The 15,406-nt window shown below is 29.7% G+C and overlaps 2 protein-coding genes across 2 annotated transcripts; one reads left to right on the top strand and one right to left on the bottom strand.

The window, feature by feature from the left end:
* The first annotated feature begins 43 nt into the window (after positions 1 to 43).
* LOC105149383 (nucleolar pre-ribosomal-associated protein 1) lies at positions 44 to 9,685 on the top strand. The gene is made up of 9 exons (XM_011061757.2): positions 44 to 622; positions 1,001 to 1,592; positions 1,910 to 2,203; positions 2,286 to 5,613; positions 5,852 to 5,979; positions 6,051 to 6,260; positions 6,500 to 6,726; positions 8,239 to 8,635; positions 9,266 to 9,685. Exons 1-9 carry the CDS (start codon positions 213 to 215, stop codon positions 9,542 to 9,544), a joined length of 5,865 nt encoding a protein of 1,954 aa, XP_011060059.1. The 5' UTR covers positions 44 to 212; the 3' UTR covers positions 9,545 to 9,685.
* Positions 9,686 to 9,797: 112 nt separating this feature from the next.
* On the bottom strand, positions 9,798 to 14,299 carry LOC147906961 (uncharacterized). The gene is made up of 3 exons (XM_087415285.1): positions 14,273 to 14,299; positions 11,610 to 11,992; positions 9,798 to 10,596 (listed from the first exon to the last, which is right to left on the bottom strand). Exons 1-3 carry the CDS (start codon positions 14,297 to 14,299, stop codon positions 10,122 to 10,124), a joined length of 885 nt encoding a protein of 294 aa, XP_087271411.1. The 3' UTR covers positions 9,798 to 10,121.
* Between the last annotated feature and the right edge of the window lie 1,107 nt (positions 14,300 to 15,406).

The raw sequence follows: 15,406 nt of genomic DNA, 5'->3' as shown, positions 1-15,406 counted from the left end.
TATCTTATTGCAATTGGCTACAGTGGGCTATGGGCTACAACTACACTATTGAATCCGCTGAACGCAACCAATGACCAATACTGCAGCGGACTGAGGGGAGTCGATTATTGGCGTGTTATGTTCTCTGATTAGAGCCCAGGAAATAGGAATATGGCGGCGCCCACGGAGCACGTGTGTGGATAAACATACCAAACATATTCAGCATACCCAGAATGGATGATACGACTGTATCCAGTAAGCCGAAAAAAGCACGCAAGCGGACCTCGAAAAAGGAGACTGAAATTTCAACGAAAAAGGCGAAAATCAATGGTTCTATCGAGGAAGTAGTTGAATATGATGTAAAACGACAAAACGATAATTCTGATAAAAATGACACGAAGGACCGGCAGGATATATTTAATGGACAATCTCTCAGAACGCTTTCTTCTTCTTCTAATAACTTAGCCGCCCTAAGGAAGTTCGTGACAATATGCAACGAGAACAAAGAAAAGGATTTGGCAGCAGAATATCTGCACACTGGTGGCAGTGTCTTCGAAGTTCTAAGACTGTTAGAGTCTTCTGACAAGAAGAGTACTTCCATTGCTACCACTGTCTTTTCTGCAACCCATATTTTACTAATGAGGTACGTCTAGCCAAGACAACATGCATGGAAATCTGTATATTTAACTCTTAAATATTTAAATATAAAAGTATTTCTAAAAAGGATTAAATATTTAATAATGATATATCACATTATCTAACAATATATATATATTATTTTATTATTAAAGTTGATATTATCATTGCATTTAAGTACTTTACATAAAGCAGCCTTTAATGTGCATTAATCCAATTGTAATACGAGTGATTGCATTCATTCTTCATCTTTTTCCAGTTCTAAGAATTAGAAGAAGATGAAGAATAAATTCAACCGAAGTTAAAGATAATCTATATTTTGAAATCTATATTCATTTAAACACAAAAAGTAGACTTATTTCATTTGAGTATATTTTATTTGTAGGATTTTGACGGAATGCCCTCAATACCGAAATAGTGCAATAGAAGCTTGTCGCCACTTACTAAATTCACACATGTCTATTGTGTATTCCATGCTTTCCATTCAGAGCAATGCCAAGCAGCGTAAAGTAATATTGAAGCTACTAGCGGCAATAGCATCCCTAGATAGCAGTTTATCCAGGGAGCTGCTTATCCACCTGTCATTACAGCAACAAACGTTAGAGGATCTGGTACAGCAAACCAAACCCACGGATTCTCAAAGCGTCAGAACATGTTTCATTCATTTTATTCTTGCTTTCCTTGTGGAAGGGAACACGCTAGTGATCAGAACACTCTTGGACAAGCGCAATCTGCTCTGTTGCATCTTCTCAGAACTGCTGTACGATTCGAAAGACATTGTCACTTTAGTTCTGACCACTGTAAAGACTTACGTACTGGAGAATACCAGTGTTAGTAAAACGACAAAGTTACATGTATTTTCCACATCTACTGTATTAAATCTGATATCATTGTACAATTGGAAAGGTCCCAACAATTGGCCTAAAAATAAAACTCACAGTTGTGATGATAGTGAAAATTTTCTAGCGGACAAGGAGGTAATTCTCAATATTATTATGAATTATTATAAATTGTGATATTATATTTAGAATATAGACATTGTCAAGAATTAGTTTAATTGCAATGTAGTATTTTTTATTAGTAAGAATATTGCTTAATGGATGGATGTATTTGATATTGAAAAATATAAAATTTTATATTAATTTATTAAAATAATTTTGATAAAAAAGCATAACAAAGTATATTTCTCGATTGAGAAATAATATTGCGAAAAATCATAAATTTTTACAATATAATATATAATTATCGAGCTTTTTATTACTGCTTTTTTTTATTTTTCTCGATTATAATTTAGGTTATTAGTGACATAGTTCATGAATTCTTAGTCACTTTGTTAACGTCCCATCGTTATGGAATTATTTTCCATGATCGAACGTTGGGTAGTTCACGAAATAAGCACAATCAGCTGGTACATACAGCTCTTCAGAATTTGGAAAAACCTTGGGAACATGAAAAGCCATCGGATTTGATTGTTAGGATACTGAGCGTCTGCCCGGATCTAATTCGTTCGCAATATAATGCGGTTAAGTCATTTCTTGAGCCCCGAGTTTCACCCAAATGGGTTTGTCTTCTTGAATTTATAGGGAAGGTGAGATGCCTGTAGGTTTATGCGATAATTATTGTGCGTACCATCTTTTCAGTCATCTTTAGCTTATCAATTTTTTTTGCAGATAGTGAAATCAATCAATCCGATTAATAGTATCAAAACTTGCTCTGCGGAACTGAAGGCGAACAATTTAATAAATGCATTACTTTCTCTGGCAGTTCCAAGCGCGATTGTAAAAGTCGCCATCTTACCAGGATTAGATCACGACAGTCTTTCTGTTAGACACGAGGCTTTATCTCTTCTCCTAACAATGACTAATCAGCTGAAAGCCATTTCTTTGGCTACACAAGAATTCTATAAAACATCTATAATTCAAAATCAAATAACTCATTTTATTTTGAGAATTATTCCTTCTTTGGAAATTATATTACGAATGTGGAACCGAGCTTTTGAAAAGGACACCGACAAAAAAGCTTCGAAAAATGCGGAAAGTATAAAAAGTCCAGAATTGATGGATCATCTTGATATTATTTTGAGCGTTCTTCATTCGTATCAGGATATATGTCCAGAATTGTTGGATATTTCTACAAATTTACAATCGAATTTATTGCTATCGAGTTTAAATAATCTCGAAGAAGAAGGAATTATTAAGATGGAGAAAGTAAATCGTATGAAAGTCAAGACAATACAATTCCTACTTGCCTTGGATTCTTCTATTTTTGCTCCTAAAGAAAAAGCTTTTAAAGAAGCTCTTGTCTTCTTGATATCTCTGATCCGTCAAAAAGATTTATTACCGGATAGTTACAATGCTATTAGAACGCTGCTACATACAACAAATTTGTTCGAAACCTGTGAAGATCAGCTGGATATTTGGATCAATGGCTTTTCAGTGGTTGCGGATTCTGAAGAGAACGAACAGTTGACGCAGTGGTTTATGTCTGTCCTAAAAAATGCCATTAAACACATTGACAAGTATATAAATATTATAACACAAGCGGAAGAAGCAATAAACGATCAAATAGCTAATTTCAACGTTAAAAAAGCGGAGGATATAATTAACGAATTGTTTGATAATGTCAACAAAATCACCAGTCCCTGTCAAGAAGAATTTTCTGCAATAAGTTCACCTTTAATCAACGGACAATTTGATTTTGATAAATGGAAAGTTGATACAATCGATAACAACTTTAATCAAGAAAATTCGAAAGATATTAAATCTACTAAGTATATAACACAAAAGAACGATCAAGTGACTAACTTTGATACAATGGAGATAGAGGATATAATTAATCGGTTACTTGATAAGGCAAATCCAAAGAACTTTCCTTCTAATAAAAATCATCCTCAGAAAATCTTATCTACATCAATATCATCTTTAACGAATGAATTTACTAATTCCAATGAAACTAATGAGACAATTGATACTCTCTTTAACAACTTTGGTAAAGAAAATCCTTGTAGAATGCAGGCTTGCACGGCAGTCTCACCACTTTTATGCTGTGCGCTGCAAAAGATGAGTGAAAAAGATTGTGCCACAGTCTTGGCTTATTTATCCTATGTGATTGTTCATACTCTGCACTATCAAGTTATGCCCGATCTGCTGGCTTACATGACAACAGATTTGACCAACTTACCAATTTATAAATACTTGCAAAATTGGTCAAATAGCAAACAACCAATTTCCTTGAAAAACAAGTTACCATCTTTAAGATTATTGTATAAACTGAGTAATATGTTGCTGGCAAATTCCAAGATGGACATAACTGAATTTTCTAAACTGTTTAATGATGGTCATTCGACGTATTGTTTTAAATATGGCGACAAGGAAGTCACTATTAAGCACTCTTTATCTTTGTATGATGTTAAGACTTTGTTGAAGATGACAGTGTTTTATTTAGCACAGCTAGCGCAATCGAAAATTTTGCGGCAGGCCCAAAACGAAAATTGCAAGCTCGTGCTTGTGTTTTTGTTAAACATGCCACAATTTATTGAATCGAATCAAGAAAATGCAGTGATACTTGAAGAAAACGCGAGATGTATCTTTACTCATCCTATTTTGCTGCATTATTTCTCGCCATTTTGTGGAGAAACTTCGAAAGATTCGATGGAATATATGATCGTTGAAACTATTCTAAAGATCTACGAGTCTATTTTGCATTTATGTGAGAAACATAATGCAGGGATCTGTAATATTTTCTTTGCGTTTAGAAGTAAGTTCCTCACGCAATTGGAGAATATTATTGAGAAGAATCCTTTGGAAGCTTGCACTAATAATTATGATATTGCTATTGAATTATTGAAATTATTGCAGCTTGAATCGAAAGACATCGCGAACTTGTTGTTCGCTTTGATAAAATTGGAAAAGAGCACTTTTATTTCGAGCGACAAGCAAAACTTGTCCGTATTTGGACACATCGTTCCGGTATTGCTGGACATGTATTGCGATAAAGAATCAAGATTGCATGATATGTTGAACGAGCAGTTTGTAGAAAAGTTTAGCTTGCATTTGATTTATCTAAAGTCTAGTAAGACAAATCACGTGGATGAATGGGAGAAAGCACTGGCAAGATACTTGTCCATCTTTTCACACAATATTTCCGGTATCAGTACCAATACTTTTGCACAATTGCTAACAAAAAGTATTACGGCGTCCACGGTCCAGCTGATAACTACTTTGATCACCAAGAATACCAGGCTGATCTCATCGTTGATGAAATACTTCCTCAAGATAGAAAATGTGAAGCAAGGGGATGTTGTGTTTCCCATACTGGGCAGCAGTTTAAAATACAAATGGAATGAAAAATTTCTTCAAAGTCTCTATGAGCGTTACGGCAGCGATATTGCCGCGTATATAACCGAGTCACAAAGTCCTGTTCCTTGGATCGAAGAAAATGCAGCAGCGATCGTCTACCTCATCAAAAGCACTTTCGATCTTGCTCTGTGTGGGAGAATCTGTAACATCATTTCTCAGAACGGCGACAAGTTGGATATGGTGTCCATTTGTTTCGTGCAACTGCTAGAAAGTGTATATAAGAGATACGAAAATTTAGTAACGACTAAAAAAGAACCTTTGATGGATCTAATAAAGGTATTACTGCATATAATGACATTGACGTTAAAAAAGGAATCAAAAAATCTACAGAAGATCAAAATCTTATGCGGGAAGCTAAACGATGTAGTGATTCGTTTGAAAGAGATGGAAGATAACTTAATCTTCAGTTCATTGAGCAAGAGTTACTCGTGGCCGCAGTTTACCAGATTTTCTTTAAAGTTAGGTCTAAAAGATGCTAAAGATGAGGCGACTCAATCCAATATATTGAAAACCCTGAGCAATTTATGTGATATTGCTTATGGAGATAATATTGATAATGAATATGCGAAGACATTGTTTGAAATGACGACGTCCCACTCAGAATTTGTTAATATTATGCTTGGGTCATCCTTTGTTAAAGGTGAGTTTACTTGCACAGTATTATTTGGAAGGAACATGTAGAAAGCTATAATATTTATTTTAAAAAAGTTAAAAAGTATATATTTTTTAAAAAAAAGTATTTATTTTTTCTGCAGACTGTAATTATGTCATCCCAAAATCAACCTTAATTCACGATAAAATACTCTATAACATCTTGTAAGAATATATCATTACATATAGACAAGTTTAATCTTTATTTAAATATTTTATAACTGTAGGCGACCTGGTCGAATTATTAAGAATACTTACTCGAAAGAATCATTCTGTAATGACTGTTTCGCACGTGCCTCTTTATCTCGCAGCTTACAACGCTACCCTTTGCCACGTAGATCAGCGTATTTTGCAGGTAAGAATCGCGATATATATCGAGATTATTGCGCTGTTGAAGGAATATTAGATAGTTTTAATTTTTTTCAGATTCTTCAGTATTATGAAACTCATAATGTTAAGCTTCAACAGTACTGGCCATATTTGTGGGGGAGTGCCGCAGCAACACGTTACAGTGTAAAGGGAGAGACGGATACTGCACTGTGGAGACAACCTTCCACTTCCGAAGTTTTTAACTTGTTCAATAAGGATATTGTCAATGAGACTATAAAAAATTATCCTGTACACAGATCTATGAAAGTAAGTGATCTAAATATTTGTTACAAGATTGATCTCAAAATGTTAGATTTTACGGTTTGAAATATCCTCTATTGTACAATTTTTTTTTTTTTTTTTTTTTTAAAATAAATTTTAAACATTTATAGAAACTACAAAGCACACAAAAATGAATAGAATCATATATTTTATGGGACTTTATATAAGATTTTCATTTTATCTTTGAAGAAAAATTCTATTCTTTCTTTATTGTCCTTTTTCAGAATAATGAATTATATACACACAAGAATAGTAATATTTATGATCCAGCATTTTATCTGCCATTGTTGTGTACTTTATTAGCAGAAAATAATATCGTTGCGTGTTATAAAGTGAGCCAGAGTGGTGCATTGGCGTTAGTACTTGCTGCATGTTGCAGTGATTCGAACGATATTCGGATGACAGCATATACCATTATCTCTAGATATTACTTTCATTTGGAAGCATCCAAGTAAGTAGTAATTTTAATAATTACACAAGAAAATGAAATCAGTAGATACATTATGATAAATAATAGGTCTTCTAGAATATAGAATTTTATTATTTGTCATAATTTAGTTTATTTGTTAGTAATTTAATTACTCAGTTTAATATTAAATTTTAAATTTATTTTAGTTTATTTAATTATCTTTGATTATATATATCAGATTTATAAGGAAAAAAAATTTTTTGTAATTTTTTCGGCCTCTCAGCTCAAAAGCTTCCATTTCATGCCAAAAGAATCCTAAATTTTTATCAAAAAATATTAAGATTTAAAGATCACTAGTGAATGATTTTTAAATCAAAGTTTCGATTTTCTTTAATACATGTTTGATTTGATGCAAAAAAATGGCTTAATCCTGATTTTAAATGTAGTACTGCATGTTTTTGGTCATTGAACACAATGTAATAATTCATTTAATTCTACGATATACGCCTTAAAAAATACAACTCGATTAATATGAAAAAATGATCAAATTTCGAGTTCAAGGTCGATTTTAGCAAGTTCCAAGCATTCAAATGGGTCATTACTCCTCCTAAATTGTAAATCCGTTCAGCTAGAACAAGATTCAATTGAAATTTTCTCGGGACCTCCTACAAAGCTTTTAAAAGTAGCATTTAATGTTATAATTATATAATTTATAATTATATTATAAAACGGTTTGAATAAAGAAAAAATTTTTTACAAGTTCTAAAATATATCGCTTTGTAGTTTGGACATCAAATAATTTTTTTTACCGTCATTGAGACATTTGATTTGAGAATGTCGAAACCATAAGATGATATACTTTAGAATTTGTAAAAAAAATTTTTTTATCCTTAAAAACATTTTATAATCCAGTTAAATGCAACTTTTAAAAGTCCTGTAGGAGGTCTCAGGAAAATTCCGATTGGATCTTATTCTGGGTGAGCAGACCTACAATTTGACAACCCATTTAAACGCTTGCTCAAAATCAATCTTGAATTCGAAATTTCGTCATTTTTTTACATTAATTGGGCTGTATTTCTTAAGGCATCGTAGAATTATTGTATTGGTTTCAGCGACCAAAAAACATACAGTATTATATTTAAAATCCGGATTGAGCTATTTTTACATCAAATCAAACATGTATTAAGGAAAATTAAAACTTTGATTTAAAAATCGCATTCACTAGCGACCTCTAAAGCTTAATATTTTTTGATACAAATTTAGGGATGTTCTTTTGGCATGAAATGGAAGGGCTTTTGAACTGAGAGGCCAATTAAAAAAAAATTTTTTTTTCCTTATAGTCTAATATATATGTATATATAATTGATTTTTCTTTCATGATCCTACTTTTTTTTATCAATACGATTTTGTAATTTAGAGATTTATCTCCAAGCTTTATATTAAAAGTGCCGATTTTTTTTCCATTGATTGCGATATAGATTAGCATACGTTTCTTAATAAATTCTGGCGAGAATTAAAATGATTAGTTAAAAAACCAATTTCCTTATTTATCAGGTCTAAAGAAAAGTTATTATGGATGCGTCTAATTGATGCTTTGCGAAATGGAGTCTTTTCCTTAAAATGCCAATTGAAGGATGTCCGCCTGAGTTGTCTGATGACTACCTTTTTAGCTAGAACCTCATTAATTGCCACTCAACCTCTGCACCCTCTTTATTCGCCGTTGCACACCTTCTTAATGGCCAAAACCGCTCTGGATCTAAATACCATACCGGAGCTGCTACAATTGTTGCACAGCTCGCACGTGGAGCATAATGCGCATCGGTATTGGATTTTGGAGAACATCCGAGATGGCATGAAGGGAGATAACGACGTAAACGTGGCTCTGAAATGCATGTTGTTCAAAATTCTTCTTGATTTTCACACTTGCGTATTGTCGGACGCCAAGGCCAAAGTGAGTTAATCTTTCATTTGATATACAACTGAAAATTTCTATTCTTAACATTATTATTTTTAATATCCTCATTCTTAATATTTTCTCATTTTTTAATTCTCTAAATTTTTATATTCTTAACAGTTTCCCTTGTGTTTAATACTTTCTCATTATTTTATATTAGCTACATGATTATGTAATTGATAATTATGTAAAATGTGAAAGCAATTTAAAAAAGAAAATCGTAAATCGTAATCATTATCTTAATGTCAATAATTCATCAATACAATGATATTTTGTGCATTGCATGCATTTTTAGAGGAAAGATTGTGAGGAAAGACTAAAAATAGGGAATTTATTTGGCTGAGTTAACAATAAAGAGATTCGATTATAATGAATTAAAAATTTGAATTAAAAATTTGAATATTAAGCAGCAATCTTGATTTTTAATCAATTGATTTATTTATATGTAATAGGTCCGGTTGCACCAACGTTACTTTGACTTTAAGCAAAGCTTAAAACTCGTTGGTGCAATCGGGTCTTACTAAAATAAATTAAGTGGATTTGATCTGAGAAGATATTTCTTTATTATAAATTTTATTATAAAATGTTCGTATTATTTATTTAAATATTGATATAAACTTTTTTTAGAAACTAATTTTGGAAGTCATCGCCTCTACTACTAAAATTTCCAAAGCATCCTTATTCCTCGCAAGAGGATATGGCATACTTCCTTGGCTGCACGAGATTGTTAATCATTCGAATATTTGTGAAGCGGAAATTAAAATTATTATTACCATAATTGAGAATCTGTTAAATACCTTAGATAATTCGGTACAAGATATAAATCATTACAAATCTTTGTTATTTAACATTCTTTTATTATTGCAAATGTATTTAAAGAATAGACATAAAGTTTGTCCCATGTGATTGTATTTTTTGACAATAAAATTGTTCTTAAAATAAAAAAATATATAGATATAAGATTTGCAGATATGCAAATAGAAAGTAGGAAGTCCAAATGGTAGTTAAATTTGGCTTCTAATAAACTTGATTTATTTATAAAACAAATGGCTATCTTTCTTGTTAATTATCTAGATAGTTAAGTTTGTAGAGACAAATTTTGAGCAAAGTATGCTACCAATTTTTGATGATAAAAAGGTAACAAATTTCACAATCTATAAATGTCACATATATGATAACGTCACTACAAACTATTGCCAAAAATAAGACAAAATCTGCTGATATGCTTTGCCAGCAGATTAGCAGATCTGCAAATCCTCAGTTTCTTCTGCTGATCTGCTGCGCGCACAAAACCTGCTCAATTTCTATTTTCAAACTGCTGTTGCATAGTATATCAGTAGACTGTCGACAGATCCTTAATGCGTACACAGATTACTATAGATCTAGAGGAATCTGATTGAATTTGTTATCAACCGACAAATTGTTAGCATTTTGCTATCTAGCAGTGAATTGTAATTTTCTTTTTAATTATTATTATTATTATTTAATTCATCACAATCACAGGATAAGCATTAAGTATACAAACCTCCTCTTCCTCCTTCTTCTCCATCTTGTTTTTGAAATTTCCCAACCATAATTTCACATAACTAAATTCTTTTTGACATGAGTCTTTCCATCCTTTATCCCATTTTCTTGCTTTAGGTAAGGATTCTTGCAAACGTTCTTCTTTTCTTTGCTTTTCTATTTCCTCAAAAGTTATGATTATTTTATCATGTAGTTTGTGCTTGAGCTCTTCTGCCATAAACTTTTGAGCTTTTGGTGTTTTCAATGCTAAATGAACAACATAATACAGATCACCTCTTGATAGAAAACCAGTCTTCCAATTTGTTATAGAATATGTCTCAATTCTTCCAAAGTCGTCCTCTTTATCATGTGAAGCGTGTTTGAAAGCATGGCCTTGTACCACATGTCTTGGAGAATCTAAAGTGACCAGAATTTTCAAATCTAAAGTAGGATAACTTTATTAAGCGGGAGCGAAGAGATGAATATATGAATGCACAGATAAATACAACAATAGTAATTTATTTTTAAAAAATAATATATTTAGGTAAAACTATATATTATCTTGACATATATATTGTCAAGGTCATGACCCTGAGTTGCCTCCAATAAATTTTAATCGTTGCTCATTATTCGCAATATATACTATAGCTTTACTTTTAACACATTTTGATATGTCCTAAATAAAGTAGTGTGTCCGCAGAGTAGGGGGGAGGTGGGATGAGAGTCGCTTCGCGTGGAAACTGGAAAGTCGTACGCCCCTGAAGCAGGGGAGGGAGATAGAGTGAAACTTGCTTCGCGTGAAAAGTCATGTATTCCTTGACAAGGGGGGAAGTGAGGTAGAACTCGCTTCGCGTAGAAAATCATAAGATATATTTTAAAGCAGAACATTTTTATTTCATATAGCAGAAAAAAGATGTTATTTTTTAAACTTTTGTTGTTAATAACTTTTTAACGAATAACGATAGTTAAAATTTATTGGAAGTGACTCAGAATAATGATCTTGACCAAAGATCATTGAAATCGGTGAGGTTGTGGGTAATATACAGTTTTACAATTATTTATATTTATTATTTGGAATTATCCGGTTTAATAATGAAGGTGAATGCTTAAAAAATGTATAAAATTCTTGGCAATTGATATAATGAAATTGAAATTTTGTTATTAATATTGCTTTTAAAATACAAACAAAGAGTTGTTTTTTCGCTTTTCACACTTTGCTCATTGCAGAGATAACTCATTCAACTGCTGCATTACATATTTTTTGGAAATGATAATACATGTTTTGTTTTACAATTTGAAAAAAAATTTTTAATGTTTTTCAGCGGGATCTTTTTACTAAAATCGAGACATTTGATATATTCGACGAGAGAGCTGAACAAACACTTTGAAAACGGGACTGTCTCGTTGAAATTGGGAACATTATACCTACTGGTATCTCTATCCTGGCACATTATCTATACCTACTTACATACGAAATCTACTTACATACTTACATATAATTTTCTTTTCTGATGACTTTTTTAAAAGTGATTCAATCTTGTGAGGTTTTGATTTCTTGTAATAAACCCCACCAATCATCAAGAATGTCTTATCGTTTCTCTCCAATAGGAGAGTCTTATCTATCCATTTGACTAAATTCTGAAAATTGGCTTTCAATTTTAGCTGTGTCCATTTACGAAGACTTAATGGATCTTGTCCAATTTGAGAACCAATCACCGAAAAAAGACAGCTATTTAAGTCAACGATAACATTGTCGGGATCTTTTTCTCCTCTTAATGTCCAATGACCTAGAGAATGATTAGAAAAGTTTGAACCGAAAATGGGATAAAACGTACACGTGTAAACTGTCGACTTTAAAAAATTTTAATTATGCATGCGAGTATATTAAAGTATAAGAAGAAATAAGGGAACAGAATATTTTTATAAAGAAAGCATATAATAATTGATCAATCATTTATATATATATATATATATATATATATATATATATAAATGATCGATCATATATGTGTATATATTTATATATCATTAATAAATCGTTTATTGTATATATCGTACTAAAATATAGTAAAATTATCCAAAAAGAGCTGCAAAATCCTTGATATAAGCTGTTAAAATCATAATTCTTCAAAAAAAAGGTGATCAAATTAAGGTGGACGAGTATGACACTCGTCCTAGAAAGTTGGGAATTTCAGGTTCAAAGTTCAAATCTTGGCTGACGTAATATTTTTCGCAATAAAATTATTTGTATATATATATATATATATATATATAGAGAGAGAGAGAGAGAGAGAGAGAGAGAGAGAGAGAGAGAGAGAGATTTAGATTCTCTAACATTTTATTATTAATATTTTTTTAAAGATGTTTATTAGCATAAAAACTTATTAAATTACTTAATTTAATAAAGTGATATTCTGATTCTGCTTATAAATGCGTTTTAAGATCGAAAAAAATTTCAGCGCGCAATTTGCAGAATTAAATTTATATACATAAATTTATACAGAAATATTTAAGCTTAAGCACTAAGAATCACTTGATCGAATATAGAATTTCTTTTTTTTTTAATTAGAATTATTCTCATCAATCTAAATTCATATCGTTTCATTGTTTTTCGAAAAAAATCATATTAAGAGAAAAATAAAATTAAAATTAAGATAGAAATTGATATTCGAAACATAAAAATACATATTTTTCCTATTGATTTTCAATGTTATTCTAATTGGACTAAAAAAGCTTTGAAATCATTTTAAAATATCTTATAAAATTTAAGAAATTGTAAACTTGGTTCACAATTGGCTCTTTTTTTTAAACTCTTTTTAAAATTTATTTGACTCTTACCTATTCCTTCCGAACTGATCGCATGATATTCAATATCTATAGGATGTCGAGTTTTTTTTTTGCCAATTATTTTGTTTAAACTACCATCAACATTCCATATTTTGATAGGTCTTTGGATTATGTTACTTAAAATAGCGATATGTATTAAGCCACCTGGGCCATAGTTTTCCAAATCTTGTATAATATTTTTTATGTATTCAATTTTGTGAATCCTATTTATAATTTTAGAATTTTTATAATTTTTATTATTAGGATAGGGAATTGAACAAATTTTGCACATCTCCATATTATGCTTTTTTAAGTTTGTTATTTTTAATTGTTCAATATTAATATTAAAAGGATAATGTGCTATTGTTAATTAGTTTTTTGGAACTGTAATTTTTATTTTGCCATCTTCAAGTCTGGAAGCCTCTATAAGATTGAATAATATATTACATATTTTAAATATCTCTTTAAATATAAATAATATCTTTTAAATATAAAAAAATTGCATAAGCATAAATGGAACAAATATAGAAAATAAAGAAAAATATTAATAAGAAGAAAGATAAAAGACATATATTATTAATGAAAAAGGACTTACAATTTTATACTGTAAAGGATTTATCTATTTTGAACTTTTCTAAAATTCATTATGCTCGAGAATATAATTTTATAGTGGTAGTTCGGAGAAGAGAGTAAGCTTGTGTGATTTGGAAAATTTCCATAATGAAGTAATTAATTATCTTTCATTTTAACTGCAATTTATGTTTTGTTGATGTCTTCTGTAGTATAAATATACATAAATATGCATATAATACATATTTCTATTTACATACATATATATATATATATATATATATATACATATATAACATGATTTTAATATATATATATATATATATATATATATATAAATGCAATTAATATAATTTAAATAATTAACCTATTAAAATAATACCTATTAAAATAATTAATTTGATAAAATTTTAGTTAATATTTTTCTAAACAAATTTTGTATTATACATATAAATATAATTAATATATATACATTATTGGTATACTACTTAAAATAAATATTGTATGTAATATGATAATAAATACTTGAACATATAATACTTACATTAAACATATAATATTCACATCAAATGTAATTTTTAATGTTTATAGTAAATTATTTAGTAATTGAAAAACAGGAAGAAGAAGAAAGAAAGCGAGAGAGAAAGAGAGAGAGGAGAGGGGGATTAAAATAACACGATACTAAAATACAGAACGATTTACATTAAAAAATCAAGAATATCTAAATTAACATACCCAGTCGTTAATTTGTGCACAGTCCATAATTTCAATCAAGGTTTGTATTAGAAATAACATACATTTTTTTATTATATTATTTTCATTATATTATATTATTATATACATATTATTATATACACATCATTTATTATAATTATTTTTCATTGTAACATTCTTTTTATTAAAAGTTGATTTTTACTTAAAATTTTTCTTTATGAAACCAAAATCATGCTAGAAGAAAAATTTTTTCTATGGTACACTATGAGCAAATTTTATTGGTTTGAAATTGTTTTTCGGACATTGCTGCATTTCACGGCGATCTTTCGTTGATTGTTTCTTCATAATCGATCTTGTATGATATTTTCATTTTATGATATTAAATTTTTCGAATTGAATATTTCATTCATTACTACAGAATTATATTAAATATATAATTTATAATATATTTCAAGTGATTAATTGAAATATTTAATTTATAATTAAATGTTAATTATTTGGCAGAGAAAAAATTAAAAGTAATTTTGTTTTATAAATATAGATATAAGTACAATAATATTACATTTGTTATTTATTGACCATTTTAATCAAATTATATATTTTATGACATAATTTTATAACATTAAAAACAATTATATATAATATGTATATAATAATAAATTTTCTTTGCACTATACATATATTTATATATATTTATATTAAGAATACAATATATAAAAGTATATAAAATTATATACATTTTTTATATATAATGATAAATTATTAACATTACTTTAAATACGAAGCGCCACTACGGTCTGAGTGTTGAGATGTTGAACTAATATATATATTCATATAAATGAATTAATTTCAGAAATGATAATTACGTGCCGATATGGTTGTCGGATTTTCAATACAATCAATCTGAAATATTAATAATCCTCCCAAATTTCCCAAATTAATCTTAAAAAACTGTAATAAACTTATTGCAAAAAATATTGCCTTGACCGGGAGTCGAACCCAGTCTCGGTAGGCTAAAGGCTCAGGATGGAATGCAAGAGATCCGACTCTCGGTCGAGACAATATTTTTCGCAATAAGTTTATTACAGTTTTTTAAGATTAATTTGGGAAATTTAGGGAGATTATTAATATTTCAGACTGATTGCATTAAAAGTC

Source organism: Acromyrmex echinatior, chromosome 17 (genome assembly GCF_024713525.1).
Source record: "Acromyrmex echinatior isolate Ae372 chromosome 17, ASM2471352v2, whole genome shotgun sequence".
Taxonomy (NCBI): domain Eukaryota; kingdom Metazoa; phylum Arthropoda; class Insecta; order Hymenoptera; family Formicidae; genus Acromyrmex; species Acromyrmex echinatior.
This window is presented reverse-complemented; position numbering and strand designations above follow the sequence as displayed.